At 37.8% G+C, this 17,403-nt stretch overlaps 1 protein-coding gene across 4 annotated transcripts in view; it reads left to right on the top strand.

Moving 5' to 3' along the window:
• Window positions 1–17,403, top strand: part of PEX5L (peroxisomal biogenesis factor 5 like) — a 364,561-nt gene that overhangs the window by 340,112 nt on the left and 7,046 nt on the right. For all 4 annotated transcript variants that reach the window (XM_073626273.1, XM_073626275.1, XM_073626272.1 and 1 more), the window contains 6 exons: window positions 5,524–5,640; window positions 10,020–10,163; window positions 10,792–10,862; window positions 11,685–11,879; window positions 15,119–15,284; window positions 16,691–16,848. In XM_073626273.1, the coding sequence (XP_073482374.1) occupies window positions 5,524–5,640; window positions 10,020–10,163; window positions 10,792–10,862; window positions 11,685–11,879; window positions 15,119–15,284; window positions 16,691–16,848 (851 nt within the window). The remainder of the gene's footprint in view (window positions 1–5,523; window positions 5,641–10,019; window positions 10,164–10,791; window positions 10,863–11,684; window positions 11,880–15,118; window positions 15,285–16,690; window positions 16,849–17,403) is intronic.

Raw genomic sequence — 17,403 nt, 5'->3', positions numbered from 1 at the left:
TTATATGAGAAAATTTAGAGTATGTTTTATATGAGAAAAAGGCCAGAAACATTGTACAGACTCCATATTCAGCATTGAGAAAATTGGAGTAGGACAAATTTTGAAAAGGAACATGCACCATGCAGCTTTTCATCGAAAAAGTTACCTAAGTGTATCTATGCCACAGAAAAAAGGATGACATTTTATTTTTCAGATTGCAGTAGAAGGAATATACTATACACAGCAAACACAATATTTCTACAATCTCTTGCAGACTTCATTGGCTAAACTACAACCCCATTTAGCTGTAGACAGCACCCAAAAATGTCAGTTTTATATTTTGCATGTTAAAATCAAAGGAATATGATCTCACGGCTTCAGTTGCTTTGTTTGCTACATAACTTCCTTGTTTTCAATTATGTTACCACCCTGATTATTCATCTGTATGTTATAGCCCTTATGGCTATATGAGCTTTCTATTTGTCCATAAACGTTCTGTGCACCTCCTTTTTTTTCTCAATAAAAATATATTCAGAACCCAAAATAAAGTGCTCAGTTTGTTGAAATTAAATATAGTATGTGCTGCATAGACAGTATTTTAACAATCCGTCATTATGAAAATGACAGACTGTATGCAGCTCTGCTGCCCAAAATGATTTTATTAACTCCATAGACAGTATTTAAGCCCGTTTGGTAAGCTATATTTAAAACCGTGAATACAGCAATTAGATTTTAATAATAAAAAAAATACTTTAAAGTTAGCTAAATATTATACTGACTTCATACACAGTAAATAAAACATTTTATATGGACATGTTTTGAAAAGGAGAGACCTTTGACCTCATATAATCAGAGATCATATGGTTTAGGGACTGCCTTTGACCGCTGCCAGCAGCTAGGCGTAGATGATGCATATTAAATAAGGACTTCAAATTCTCACATAGCCAGCCGCTGCTGCTCCTCCCTTTCCTGACCAGATGGTCCAAGCCATTTTTCTATGAAAGGGGTTCTGCTACTTTCTGGAAAGAATGTTAGACAGCACCTCTCCCAGATGGTAAATTTTTAGTTCTCTGTGTCATTGCAGAGCAAGCGCTGGCATTTTATCATTTTAAAACGGATTCAAAAAAGGGGCCAACCAGTAATGGTCTTTCCTTGATGGCCCAAATCCTTGGGTCCTTGCACAGGCACCACAGTATGAGTAAGCCTATTCTCCACAAATCATTGCATAATATACAGTTGGGAGGCAGGTTGTGGTGGCGCTGAATTTCATCCCTGCGAACACTGCATAGTTGCGACCACCTGAAGGCCTTCCATACGGTCAGCAAATTTGCCCGGTGTGCCGTTAAAGAGATGTAATGTCCCTGCCCATGTTTGCTTGACCCTCTGTCTGTGGTCATTTGGGCCCTGTCACTGGATAGGGTTCATTGGGACACTTGCAGCAAGGATCAAACCTATGCTTGGCCCTACTCTGAATGGCTTCGGGCAAGGTAAGCCTTTCATACCACTTGCAAGACTTCTATTCCTATCGCTCAAGGGCAAAGATGTTGCAGCAGAAGCAGATGGAGAATTTTTTTTGTAGTGGGGGGCAGAGGATGGCAGAGGGTGGCAGGGAAAAGGGGTGCAGGCCAATTGCTGACAACTAATGTAATTCATGTGCTGCTTGCCCCAATGTTATCATGCTTGATACACTGCAGGTGCAAACCACTATGGTGCTGTCTGCAGCAGTTGTGTGAAAAAAAGCTGTGGTCCTCTGCTTTGTAAACCAGGGTCTACAGTAATGGAGCGATGCCATCTGGTTAAATAGGGTGGCTCCTCCCTCCACTTCTCTGTAAAGCTGCTCCTGGATGACATCCTGCCTTACTGATTTTGTGTCTCTCCATCACTTTCCTCCTTTACAATCTCTGGCACCCAGGTGCGGTCTGCCACTTCATCATCCTCACCCTACTCATCACTCCAGCCTACTTCTCAGTTACTGATGGTGTGCTCAAATAATTCAGGTGACTCCCAAATTGGGGGAACAGTAGCATAAAATGTAGAAGAAGAGGAAGAAGAGGGCAGTAGGATGATGAGAAAAGCTTGGTTATCCACTCCACCACCTCCTCCATGTGCTCTGGCTGTGCAAAATGCCCACTATCAGAAAGGAAAGACAGACTCGTCCTGCCTCTCAAAGGTGCCGCCTAACCACTGCTTTTGCATGAGGATGCAAAGTCTGCTTGCACCTGACTAGCTGAAGGTGAAGAACCTCTGCTTCTCCCTTTAGGCCTTCAAGTCAATGATGATAAAAACAAAGTATTTTCAAATTTTACTACCAGGCATGGCAGTAGTTGGATTAAGGGTTTAATACTTTTGCACACTTGGCAATGTGGTAATTTTGTGCAGTAAGCTAGACCACAATAGTATGCAGTGATGTGCTGCAAACAAAAGGCAGCTTTGCCATATATTTAAATGTTATATACTTCCCTCAATAAAAAATGATAACTAAAACACTTCCAAACACCAACCCTAAAAAAAATGTAATCCATGTTTTGGAGATTTTATGGGAGGGCAACTCCTATCCTCATAGTGATCTGTGGTTACAGAAACTCAGCATCTTGCCAAATAACTGTTCTATTCATTCAGCACATTTGAAGTTTTTTCATAATTATGCTTATGTGGGCATCACATTATTATTACAATTGTAGACAGTACAAAAGTTTGCTAGTTTTTTTTTAAATCTAAATAATGTGAATATGTAAATAATGTTGGTTATGTGATAAGATGAGGCACTGAGATCTTGAGGAATGTAGAATTTAGCTTTACTTGCATAGAAGAACAGCGTACATGAGTGAGAACAGCATTACAGGAGAGAGCAGAGAAAAAAATGTATTTGCTCTGCGGAATATACAAGCAAATATAAACACACAGGCGCTAGTATATCACTACAGAGCCAACTATAGTTCAGAGTGCATAGTACATGCTGTTGCACTTCCAACAAGAAAAACATTATTAGGGCTGTGTGTACAATATGAATGCAGTGTGCAATACATAAGCAAATCATAATGTAGTACAATTTTTTTTTACAGAATTTGCCAATTCTTTTACACTCCAAACCCATTCCTAATTTTTTTTAAATATTTTCTTTCCTAGCTGAAACCTGCTAGGGTCTATATACTGTAAATACACTGGGTGGTACACAATAATAGGTAACCCACCACAATGCAACTCAGTAATGAACACTATACAGCACAGTGAATAAGGGAGGTACACTCCACTTGCTGTAGTCACTGCACTGTAATGTAGCAGTAGCACTATACAGCACCATTTAAATCACTGTATGACTCTGTATTCAATGCCTAGTACATACGATGAGCTAATCGGATGAAAAATACTGTTTTTGGAGCTATCGTCCAATGATCGGATCATTAGTATACAGCTTTCAAGAGTCGTTTACGACATGTGCGAAAATATCACGAGCGATAAGCACGAAAATCTCTCTCGTACAATAACAGAACAAACGATTTTCGTGTAATTAGTATGGCATTTGTATGAAAAAAATTGTGTGACCAAGACCACACATGCATGGAAATGAAAGTATGCATTACAATACAATACAATACTTTACTTCTATAGTATTCCGTCCTGGAGAATTTTCGTAAATTTAGTAAAATATTCATTTTTGATATGAGAATAGCATGCAAAAAAAAAAAAACCAACGGTCATTCGCCTGATAGAAGTTATGTAATGCTGGGAAAACATTTGATAAACAAAAAAAAAAAGATCATTTTGGGTATATTTTATTAAATTATTTTAAATATATTTTTAGTATGATGTACCATATCTTTTAAATACACAAACATTTATTACAGGGTGCATTAGCACAGGATTCACAGAGCTTTAGGAGTAAGGGAGAGCACAGCAGCAGCTGTTTACTTTTACATTCTCTCTCTAAAATTCTGTTTCTGACATTGAAACTTCATATAGCCTTAACTGAACAGAACAGATGGGGTATTGGAGAGCGAGGTCATCCATCTGACTGATTCAGTTGTATATACATTTGATTTTGTGCAATATTGATAACTGTGAACAACAGAATTTTCTACACATCAGCTAAGAACAAACAGTTAAACCTACTTGCTGCAATTATAAAATAATCATATACAATATTTCATATCTAGTAGAATAAAAGCTAAACTAAAATCTTTTTTAACCTGATATAGCATTGGATTTTGAGTTTACTGATTTTCCACAGTTATCTGTATATAGAATTTCCTCACATCCCCCACTGGCATCAGATGACATACAATGTGAAGTATGCTGCTAGCTGATAGATATTTTGTTGTATTATGGATTTGATAGCTTGGCTCAGTGCCACATGTCAATCCCCTGCTTCTAAGAAAAGATTTCAGTTTATCATATTTGAAAAGAATTGATTTTAATTTTTCCATACAGTGTTGGAATTCACAATGGGAAATCATCAAACCCTTGCTTATTTTATACTATTTTACACTTGATTAAATATGTAAACATGTTAGACACCTCGGCGCCCTTTCTTAGACACAGAATAGGAAGGAATTATGATATGCACCTGCTTCCCTTTAATTAGGAATCTGCACACAGCAACTCGAAACTGCAGCTTGCACATAAAGTAGGATTACACCGCTATTGATTTACAACTCTTCCAAGGAAATGCATTAATTACTATATGAGGTTTCGGTACTCTGTAAGGTTTCTCTACATTTTGCATCTGCTGGCTGTTAATTAAAGATTGTGTAATTCAAAACTGTGAAAACCATAAACTCTTTGAAATGGCATCCAATTCCTTAGCGTGTATAGCTTCCAGATTGTCAGTCATGGGCTGGGAGTCCAAAAGCTTTGGTGATTTCCAAAGGAGCTGTTACATCTGAGCTACTTTTTTGTTATTTATCTGCTCCATTTTTGCAGTCTAGCCATGAATACAAGCATAAGCAGCTCATGTAGTCCATATAAACACGGTGGAGAATAAATGCCATTGATGGTCATGGTTATAATAAACAGAGGGATTTTATTTCTCTCTGCCCCAATCCCCCTCTGCTGGCATGGCCTACACGAAGGGTACATGGAATCAGCCAGTAGGGTGCCTGAAACAAAGAGCCTTAATATTGAGACAACAGGGAAGGATTCACTTCTTGAATGCCTGTTTCTGCCTTTATATGACCTGTGTGTATCAGTGAAATGTTACATATACGCTACATAGGAACATCACCAGCATATTTTTTTTGGTGATGCTAGAAAGGTGTTAGGTAAATTTGTGCAGGTACTCAAGCACAAGCCCTTCATTTGTTAATAATAGAATAGTGTTAACCATGCATGTGAACTGAATTCCCTAGTTTGAAGAGGGACAATAACATAATTACTAACAGCACTAATGATGCACTTGCATTTTACTTTCTTTATACCATACAGAATGTTTTGTTGTATTCTTTTAAGTCCCTGAAGCATGCATACCAGGAGACAGAGCATAACTAAATAAATATATTCATATATTTGTAGTAAGATAAGCTAAAGACTTAATTATATCTTTCCTAGTCAGACACTGAATTTTGGGATAAGATGCAAGCTGAATGGGAAGAAATGGCAAGAAGGAATTGGATTTCTGACAGTTCAAACTGTTCAAACCAGACTGGAACATCATCTAAAGAAACGGTATGTACAAGTATACAAGGATCCTATTTTGTTCTTTGTTACATGAAATACATACTGCTGCTGTTGTCATCAAATATCAAACTCTGACCTAGAATCTTTTCACAGCCCAGCAAATGCCAAACTCTACAGCATGCTGACAGCTTTGGCGTGATTGTTGATTATAGTGCACGAACTGCAGTATGTGGGATACTGTAGATGGAAAATGAGGAGAACAATTTACTGTTATTCATATTTCAGTGTTGGATGAGCTGTATTCTCTAGCATGAAGATTAAAAGTGAAATGCAAGAATTTCTTCAAAGCAACCATTAGTAAAATAATTTCTCTTGCCAGATCCTTTTTTAGTGGACATTTATAGAATAAAAATCAGCTGTATATTAAAAGGCTGTTGACTTATGACATAGGCACTTGACCTAAACAAGGTTAAAAAGAGTGTCCTGTGCAGTCACCGTCAGGATATCTAAAAAGGCTGTGCAATCCCCACTGAGGACATGTCGTGTTCAAATTCACAGGGAATAGTGTTAAAACTCTTCTAAAAGTGGTCCAAGGTCCACCTGTTAAATGCAATAGTCATCCATACAAAGCGGTAAACAAAAAAGGATGCAAAGCATACATATAAATCAGTAAGAGAAACAATCTGAGGAATGGCTGCCAGACATATATTTCTTCCCCACTTCAGAGCTCATGAACACAGTGATGCATCATCCTATATATACTTTCAGTGCATGGTATGTGTAGATTAATATATGACCAGTCCCTGAAGCAGAAATTAAAGTATAGCAATCACACCCTGAAGGAATATCTGCCTAGTGATATCCCTGTGTGTATGACAGTGGTACTATAAATGCCTCGCAGATGTTGAATTCAGCCAAAGTTGAACATAGTGAATACCAGCTTGAAATAAAGCAGCTACACTATTCCTAGGTGTCTTCCAGGTAATATTCCCATAAAACAAAACATAGAGACATAGGTATATATATATATATATATATATATATATATATATATATATATATATATATATATATATGACCAGTTCTGCAAGCAACAGTTCAGAACAGCTTTGTGAAAAGCATGAAAAAAATTCATCTCCTATGGTGTAACTATAGGATGGCTTTGCAAAAAGCATAACCACATGCTATGATGTAACTGTAATATAGTAACTGTGTGCTTGCATGTAATCAATCCCAATGGATGTAATATAACAGATGCATAGTTGTGCCCATATTGATTCCAATGGATAATGTTCCAAAGTAATGTGTATCCAAACAAGAGCCACCTTCAGTAGATCTGGGCTTGTGCTGATATTAAGTAGTGATGACAGATACTTAGCAGTCCATGCGATGTACTGGAGCAACAACCACGATAAGTCCTAAACAGTGATGGTAGTCAAGAGAACCCAACAGGAGACTGATCCAATTCGCCAGTCCCTCACGACTGCATTGCTACAGTATATATGTCCCATAGATGGGAACTCAAAGTTTAAAACTTGCCTGAAGTTGAGCTATAACTCATGATATCAAAGCACAGGTGATTAGGGATTCGGGGTGCAGGTATTTTTTATTTTGTATTACACAGTAATGTTGCTTTTTAGTTCTATTTTTTTAGTGTATGTCTATCAGTCTACTCAGACTGTCTGAAATCAATGCATCAGAAATAACCAACAGCTAGTAATAGTTAGTCATATGTAACTGGACTTATTCTCAAATGTTGACGATGTTTTCCTAGCTTATCCAAGCCAATTATTCAGGTTTAATGAGTGTCAGGAATGCTCATATGAAATGCATCAGGTAAATTATAGAGAGCACATGTAACATTTGAAAGTCATATATGTAATAAGAATCATGAATTCCAAATGTGTACTTAGATAATATATGCTTTAGTTAAGGTCAGATAAATGACAAATAAGATGAGGTTGGACACAGGGAGTTAGATTTCACTCCATACTGAGCCTCTGAAGCAGCCAATGGAGACCGGCGAAACCGGTCAGGCACAGGTCTCATCCATCCATCCCAACTCTTGATCCACCAAAGATGCATTCATGATGGGGACACTTCAATTTGGATGGATCTCAAAGGAGCTAAGGAACACTCCGTGAACAGCAGATTTCAATAAGTATCTTATATCACATCATGCCAGTGGATTCATGTACTTTGAATATGGTATACAGGTGTCTGCAAGGAACTGTCTTTACTTACCAGTAATCTTGCGCTGAGCATGGACTTCAATTGGCCAGTGCTGTCAGACTTTTAAACTGGGATCCAACTGGGCAGTGTGAGGAAGGTTTCCAGGCTCAACAACTGGGGGTGTCCCTTCAATGAACTGTAGCTCCTCAGTGTCGGCAGCACTCATGCAGCCCCAGGCCACGACACTCCCACCCCCATGCTTGACTGTAGGCAAGACACACTTGTCTTTGTACTCCTCACCTGGTTGCCGCCACACACGCTTGACACCATCTGAACCAAATTTAACTTGGTCTCATCAGACCACAGGATATGGTTCCAGTAATCCCATGTCCTTAGTCTGCTTGTCTTCAGCAAACCATTTGCGGGCTTTCTTGTGCATCATCTTTAGAAGAGGCTTCCTTCTGGGCTGACAATCATGCAGACAAATTTGCTGCAGTATGCGGTGTATGGTCTGAGCACTGACAGGCTGACCCCCCACCCCTTCAACCTCTGCAGCTATGCTGGCAGCACTCATACATCTATTTCCAAAAGACAACCTCTGGATATGACACTGAGCACGTGCTCTCAACTTCTTTGGTCGACCATGGTGAGGCCTGTTCTGTGTGGAACCTGTCATGTTAAACAGCTGTATGGTCTTGGCCATCGTGCTGCAGCTCAGTTTCAGGGTCTTGGCAATCTTCTTATAGCATAGGCCATCTTTAAATAGAGCAACAATTCTTTTTTTTAGATGCTCAGAGAGTTGTTTGCCATGAGGTGCCATATTCAACTTCCAGTGACCAGTATGAGAGAGTGAGAGCAATAACACCAAATTTAACACACCTGCTCCCCATTCACACCTAAGACCTTGTAACACTAAGTTGTGGACATTTGGGGTAGTGACCCCTCATGAGGTTCCTTTTCATGCCTATAGAAATCCAGGAAATTTCCCCTGAAGCTTTGCCTGAAAACTCAATATCAAAAATTTGAAAATTACAATATGCTGTATGATATATCCTTTGGGTCTGAAGTTATTCAATTCATTGCATCTGTGGGGTGGATGGAGAGTTCTTTTTATCATTACTGTGATTTTTTCTGTGATACAGTTTTAAATGTTTGACATTTTTTACTAATAAAATGCAATCTTAATTGATCCAACATGTTGACAAATATCTACATCCATACATTTGTATATATATATAATACAAAAGAATGTTGGTTGAGCAAAATCAGGTTTTTAAACAGGAGTCTTTCACTTTACTAATACCTTGTTGTTGTGGCTTGGTAGCATGTCACAATTCTGGTTCTGGAAATACTGGAATTTAGCACAGTGCCAGGTACCATTTGAAAATATGACAGAAGATAACATGTAATCTAGGTCAGTCCTGAGTCAGTATTAAGGGCCTGCAAATGGCTTGTGCAAGTCATTATTATTGTCTCATAAATGACTTGTTGAGTCATCATTAAGATTAGTTAACTGAGCCATGCAACCATTATAAGGGTCAAATAAATGGTCCATGTAGTCATCAGTAGATTCATGTATTTGGCCTGAACAGCCATCGTTATGGTCATGTGTATGATTTCTGCACCCATCATTAGAGCTGTAAATGGCTTGGGGACTCATCGTTAGAGTCATATACATGGTTTGTGCAGTTATCATTACTGTCAAGCGTATCACTTGTGCAGTCATCATTTTGGTCATTCATATACAATACATATACATACAAAATGGTCATGCATTCAGTCTGTTCAATTATCATTAGTGTCAATATTAACTTCATTCCTAGTTTTCCTGGATGAATTATGTAGCAAAATGCAGCCCACTTCAGAAAGACATGAGACACAGGGCAAATTTTCATGACCACGCTAATATTGTTTTAGAATTTAGAACCGCTGACTGTTAAATCATTTATTTTTACATGTTTATCTTTAACAGAGGCAATTTTTATATTGATTAGCTTCTAAACTGTATGCAGTGCTAGAACAGGGTTAGTTTTGCTTTTCTCAAAAGTTAAAAAATTTTATTTTTTGTTTTACAAAGCAGGGAACCTGGCTTTTAACAAGCATAATATTAATGGTGCATGGGATTTAAATTACAGTGACTGATTTAGCACAAGTGAATGTTTGGTTATAGTTACAGCCACATTCCCTCTATTATAAACCATATAAACAGTTTTTTTTTTAATATGCACATGACATCTGCCACTGTTTTGTTTTAGGGTTATTATTTCCACATGGATAATCCATTTAGGGAATGTTTTGCTGCCTTTGAAGAAGGTATGAAGAAGTTGAAAGAAGGGGATTTGCCTTTGACTATTTTATACCTGGAAGCTGCTATTTTGCAAGACCCGAATGATGCAGAGGTAGAGTTCTGTAGCTTCCTGTTTATTTTTAATATTCTAGTAAGATCGGTTCTATTAAACAAAAGGTGTAAAAGATAGCACTATGTAATTACCCATAGCAATCAATCAGATATCAGTGTTTTTTATAAGTTAAAAACTGATTTCAGGCTTTGTGTTAAGGGTTAATGCACATCGCAAAATGTGTTTAGCAGTTATAAATAAGGACCTATAATTGTCAAAAAAAGCTACACCTTTTTTGAAAAGCCTTGAAGTTAAAACCTTGCATGCTAATTAGGAAAAAAAGGCAAACGTCATAAGCGCAATTAGATGGTAGAGAACGGATTAGAACATGAAAGTCAATTAGCAAATTAATTCTTGAGATCACCCCTGCTAATCTGGACAATGGAAATTCCAGGAAGGAGTTTAGATTGGAAGACAGTTAAAATGGAAGGATTAACCTAATCTCAAATATCTTTTATTCCCTCGCAGACCGAACAGTCAGGTTCCTATTATAGTCATTTCCATAAAATGTCTTATTTTTGCTTGAATGTATCAAACAATCTGTTTGTTAATAATACTGATGTTAATATGTTTTCCTTTCCATATTTCCATCTTTTCCTTCTCTCTCTTTGTACTAAAACTTTGTTAGGCTTGGCAGTACCTTGGTATCACTCAAGCAGAGAATGAAAATGAACAGGCTGCTATTGTCTCTCTGCAGAGGTAATCAAAAGAAAATTAATTGAGTATTTGCTAAACATAAATTTTCTTTCAAATCACTTTAGCTGCAGCATTTACCACTATCAAATGCAGGTTTGCTTGCTCCTATCTTGAAGAAAGGTTGTTTTAATCATCTTTGATGTCATCATAAGGGATGGGCCGAATGGACCCCTGTACGGTTTGCACCATAACTTTCTAACACCACGAAAGTTCAGACCCAAATAACGAACCCCATTCAAGTCAATGGGACCTGAATGTCAAAAATCAAAAGTGCCCATTTTAAAGGCTTATATGTAAGTAATTGGGCATGCAATGATTATAGGGGTCTGGGTCCTGCCCTGGGGGACATGTATCAATAAAAAAAAAAAGTTTGTGAAAAATTTCATTTTTAAATGAGCAGTGATTTTTCGATTTTTAAACTGAAAGCATAAAAATGAAAAATTCCTTCCAATATAGTGCCTGGGGGGTCCCTTAGTCTACCTGTAAAGTGGCAGATCTCTGCCATGTCTAGAATCTGCTGCAGCAATAATTGCATTTATAAAGCCAAAAAAAATGACATTTAAAAAAAAATGACATATATATATAAATAATACTTCCTATGTTTGTGTTACATTTTTTAAAAAGAACATGCTCTTTACATAATAATAAATTGGGGAACTTGCAGGTTTTTCTACTATTTCCTGCTTTCAAGCACATATTTTATGTTCTGCTAGAAAACAGACCGATAAACTTGAATACTGTATGCACTGAATGTTTAAAGATATACACACCTAATTACCTAGCCACTTATAAATTCTAATATGTGGTTTCATTATTGCTTTCCAGGTGCTTACAGCTACAACCAAATAATTTAAAAGCACTCATGGCCTTGGCTGTCAGCTATACCAACATAGGGCATCAGCAAGATGCATACGAAGCTCTGAAAACATGGATTAAGCAGAATCCCAGATATAAGTTTCTAGTGAAGAAATCTGAATCTCCAGCATTGACCAGGAGAATGTCAAAACCATTTTGTGAAAGGTAAAGTTAAAGTCACTTTGTTGCTAAGGAGACAAAATTGACCACAATATTAGCTCTTTACTTACTACATCAATTAACAATATTTACTGTACTAGTACTTGGCCAGTTAGAACTAACTACTTATTGGTCTAATTTTCTTCAACTGACCAGAAAAGATTTATTTCAAAGGGCCCTAGCATCCAGAGTCCTGCATTTTTAAATGTACAGCACAGTGCCCCTATCCAGTTTTATCTATTTTTTTTCAGCATTTTACATTAATTTGGATCAGAGTTTTTCCTGTACTAATAGTGTATGAATAGTGACTGCAACAGAAAGAATACTGTTTTATGCAATTTCCTTGGAAAAATTACATCTGTACAATTATAGGACAAAAAATCCAAACTCATAAATTAGAATCAGCTTTTTCAATTAATTTAAACCAGGGCTGGGCCATCCCTGCCCATATAATTTCAGAAATTAAACCCTTACCAGCAAAAGTCAAATTGGCAAAGCAGAGGTTTATTGACATGCTTACCAAACAACAAATGTTTTGAAGCCTATTACTCCAACCATGATATATGCATTAAGATTTAAGATTCTGAGCTTACACCAAACTGCAGTCAGAATCGTATTTATCATACATTTGTACTAGAAAAAGTCTGAACAATGACAATAACTGCTTGTATCAAAAGACTTCAGAGAAAATTCTCTGGACTTATACATTAAACATGAAGCATCTTAGATGATTTTGACTACTTTTCAAAAGGTGCTCTGTAGTCAAACACACTTCTGCCCCATTTAATCAGCGCAACTCCTCTATAGATAAACGGAGTGAATATTTGTGTCCCTAGGACTGTAATGCCCCGTACACACGATCGGACTTTGTTCGGACATTCCGACAACAAAATCCTAGGATTTTTTCCAACGGATGTTGGCTCAAACTTGTCTTGCATACACACGGTCACACAAAGTTGTCGGAAAATCTGATCGTTCTAAACGCCGTGACGTAAAACACGTACGTTGGGACTATAAACGGGGCAGTGGCCGATAGCTTTCATCTCTTTATTTATTCTGAGCATGCGTGGCACTTTGTCCGTCGGATTTGTGTACACACGATCGGAATTTCCGACAACGGATTTTGTTGTCGGAAAATTTTATATCCTGCTCTCAAAATTTGTGTGTCGGAAAATCCGATGGAAAATGTGTGATGGAGCCCACACACGGTCGGAATTTCCGACAACAAGGTCCTATCACACATTTTCCGTCGGAAAATCCGACCGTGTGTACGGGGGCATTAGTGTGTTACTGGCAGAGTCATAAGGGGAAAATAAAGGGAAAAAAGCTGCCTAAAAAGAAAACTAGTCAACCACTACATCTAAGGACTATAAGCTACAACATATGGGTTTAATCAGCCACTACATCTAAGGACTTGTAAGCTGCAATATATGGGTTTAGATATGCTTGCATTGTAATCATTGATTCTCTTAAACTACTGTTGCAATGTGAAAATCAATTGTTCGATGCTTATTAAGTTTATATTTTAAAGACTTATTAGCAGTGGCCCATTTCCTGTGGTTATTTCAGCTTAAACAAGAAGGGCACAGTGTAATAACGCTGAATATTTGTGAGGCTAAGTTATTTATTTTCCAAAGACAAAAACAGGGGAGAAATTGCCCAAAATACTGTCAGAATCATATTTATCATACAACCACAAAATTCTCTGGACTTTTAAATTAAACATGGAGCGTCTTAGATGATTTTGACTGCTTTTCAAAAGGTGCTCTGTAGTCTAACACACTTCTGTCTCATGGTATCAGCGCAACTTTTCCTATAGATAAAGTGGGTGAATATTTGTCACCCTAGGATTGTAAGTGTGTTATTGGCAGTCATAAGGTAAAAAAAAAACTGCCCAAAAAAAGAAAACTAGTCAGCCACTACATCTAAGGACTTGTAAGCTGCAATATATGGGTTTAGATATGCTTTAAAGTGCTTTTTTTCATTTTGGATAGAGCATGGGAGTGTTATAAACCCTGCAAGATTTTTTTTTTTGCCATTTATGTCTCGTGGAGATTTCCCTTCACTTCCTATCCCATAGCCAAACAGGAAGTGATTGGAAATCCCTGCAAATTAAGGAAATTCCTTGGGGGCCCCCAGGTGGTCACCAGAACTAGTGTCCCCATTGGAAGATTTTCCCTCTATTACTTTTCTGGCGACAACCCAAAATGTGGGTTTTTCTGTTACTTTCAATGATGATGGTAAACAGGACAAATAGAGAGGGTAAATCTCCCTAACAGGGGCACAGATAGCAATAAAAACTGACAGGTGTTCTAATCCCCCTGCACTCTATCCAAAAAAAAAAAAAGTTTTGCCTTTAGTTATACTTTAAGTTGTATGCTTGCATTGCAATAATTGATTCTCTTAAACTACTGCTGCAACTTGCAAATCAATTTTTTGAATGCTTATTAAGTTTACTTTTTAAAGCCTTATTAGTGGTGACCCATTTCTTGTTGTTATTTTTTGGCTCAATCAAGTAGGGAACAGTGTAATAACGCTGAATGTCTGTGAGGCTTAGTAATGTATTTTTCAAAGACAAAACCAGGGGAAAAATTGCCCACGTAATCCTGGAAGCCTTTTATATGCTGGAGGGATCATGTTCTTCTTGGGTGAAAAGGCAAATACGTTATATTGCTGTTTTGCACTAGTTTAGAGCAGTTTATCTCAGGGTAATGATAGGAAGCAAATGCTTATTTCTCTGCAGTATAAATAGTATAGAAGGATCCAAGATACTCACAAATTGGTCATTTCTTGTGTGTATTTCCCAAGGAAGATGATGATGTTTAGGATAAATAAAAGCTAAAATGAAGTTTGCTTTTTATAAAGGCAATAGGAAATAATTAGATCATCAAAATTTGCTTGACAACACAAGATTAGAAAGAGCCTAAATTAACAGATATACATTTGCAGATATTCAAAGAATAAAGAAAAATGTCTGTTACAGCACACATGACATGGGGTATGTGCCTAAAGAAGGTACACATAAAATAAGCCATGCGTAGAATTCATTTAGAAGCTGTCATTTGTATGAGTTTTATAGACAACAGCAAAAGCTATTATTAAATATTTTTAGAATAACGCAGCTTGTTACTACTAAGCCATGATATATCGCAACAATGGTATAATGCAAGTTAAATCATACGCGTGACCACAATCTCCTATGTTGTATGGGTTGCTTTACTTAATTTGAATTGTTATATTTTCAGTGTTTCCTTGGAAGAGGTAAAGGATTTGTATCTAGAGGCAGCACATCAGAATGGGGACCTAATAGACCCGGACTTGCAGACTGGACTCGGAGTTTTGTTTAACCTAAGTGGGGAGTTTGATAGAGCTGTAGATGCTTTCAACTCTGCCTTAATGGTCCGACCTGATGTAAGTTCATGAAGCTGAAGAATTTCTAAATACCAACTTCACTTCTTCTTAACCCCAGCTATGCCCTATGTATATTTTAAAATAAATAAATAATTTAAACAACAAAAAAAATGCTTAGCAGATACACAGCATCAATAACACTCAGCCCGGGTTCACACTATAACGGGCTGCTGATCACACAGAAGCGCTGTGCGTCCCTGTTCCCTGTTTCAGGGACGAATCAGGGCCGATTCTATGCCTGAATTTGGCCCTGAAACGGAGCCAAAGACGCACAGCGTTTTTGTGCAGTGAGCTCCGCAGCCGCCCCGGAGATATGCGAACCGGCTCCATAGGGAGCCAGTCACATTCTCCTACTATGCGAATTAGATGCGGGGAAACGCACATCTAATTCGCATAGGTGTGAACCCGGGCTAAAGGCTTTCAAAGTGTATATGTTCAAAAGCAGCTCCCTGCCCCTGTCTTTCCTTGACATGGTGACCCTATGTACTCTTTAACAACTGCCCTATGGAGCACACAATATTACATTTCCTTCTGTTTGTTTTAGAATCACTTGATCTTATTAAAACACAACTCCAGGCAAATAGTTCAGTTTGACAGTATATGCCGTTTTGTCTGACAGTTGTCACATTTCCACCCCCATTTTCTTCACTGGATCGTCACTTCTCTCCAATTAGCAAGGAAGTGATCCAGGAAGCAGCAAATCTGAACCATAATGTTGGCAACCACAAAAGAAATAGTAGAGTCATCATTTTGCCTGGCAGTGTGGCAGATGTGTGTAAGTTAAAGTCCAATTGAACTCATAGCAACAGATACGCAGTCATATAGACAATGTACTAACAACCCCCATTTTCATAGACTTACCTCCCTGTTACAGCTGCTGTGAACATTGTCTAAACAGCAGTGTGCAGTCCAGTAGCCACCAGAGTTTGACTAGCCAGACCAGGTTATCAACACTCAGTAATATTGCTGTTCAGACATGCCCCCTGTTTTCCTCTGCAGTTCAGGTCTGCATAAAGACACTAGTGCTGAAGGGCGTGACTAAAATTAAGCTATAACGGCACAAAACAATTGAGGGTGAGTGCAACATTTTCACTGAGAGAAAAGGGTGTTTTGGACATCAGCAAGCAACAATCAGTCAAAAAACTATAACTTGCAGAGGTATTTGACAATAAGAAGTTAAAAAGGTATGGAGCATCAACTGGACTTTAATGTCCTCATGATATATTTTTAGGTTTGCATTATAGCTAGACTAGTGATAAATACTATACATATACATGTAGATGTCATTAGAGACAAAATAATTGACTTGCACATTACTAAGAAATATTTTAGATATATGTTACATTCATCTTTGCTAGCTGAATATGAACTGAAAAACAGAGTTTGTACTAACTCTTCTTTGCCAGGACTACTCACTTTGGAACCGCCTGGGTGCAACGCTAGCCAATGGAGACAAAAGTGAAGAAGCAGTAGAGGCTTATTCAAAAGCCCTGGAGATACAGCCAGGATTTATTAGGTCCAGATATAATTTAGGAATAAGCTGCATTAACCTTGGAGCGCACAGGTCAGTAACAAGAACCTAACATTTTAAACTGCATTGCGAATCTATATCTAAATCTTTTTATTTGAGTTTTGGGTAGAGTAAGGAAAGGTTAGAATCTCTGGTAGGCAGATATTGTCTAAATACAAGCAGCATGCATATTCTTATTTTAATCTTAGTGCGTTTTCTGTATTTGTCAAAGTCTGTGCAGTGATCCATTGTAAAACTTCGGCACTGTACATAAGCTTATTTTAAAATGGTTGTATACCTAGAGAATATAAAACAATCTAATTATACCAGCTTAGTTTCACACCTACAAGTGCTCCTGTTCTCCATCAATCATCCCTGCTCTGTTACACTGATTTAGTCTGACACCAGGCAAACCATTGAGACAACCTGCCCCTTCTCTTGAGACTTACAGACTGATGTGCAAGTTGTTGGTGGTTGTGTATAGCTGCAGATAGCGCATGATGTCCTGTCTTCATCTACCAATGTTCCCGTCCTAAGCCACGCCCATGGACTGGCAGCTTTAGGAGGGCCAAGAGAGGCTAAAGGAGACTATTGGAGAGGTGAATTTGC

Source organism: Aquarana catesbeiana, linkage group LG04 (assembly GCF_042186555.1).
Source record: "Aquarana catesbeiana isolate 2022-GZ linkage group LG04, ASM4218655v1, whole genome shotgun sequence".
NCBI classification, from domain to species: Eukaryota; Metazoa; Chordata; class Amphibia; order Anura; family Ranidae; genus Aquarana; species Aquarana catesbeiana.
This window is presented reverse-complemented; position numbering and strand designations above follow the sequence as displayed.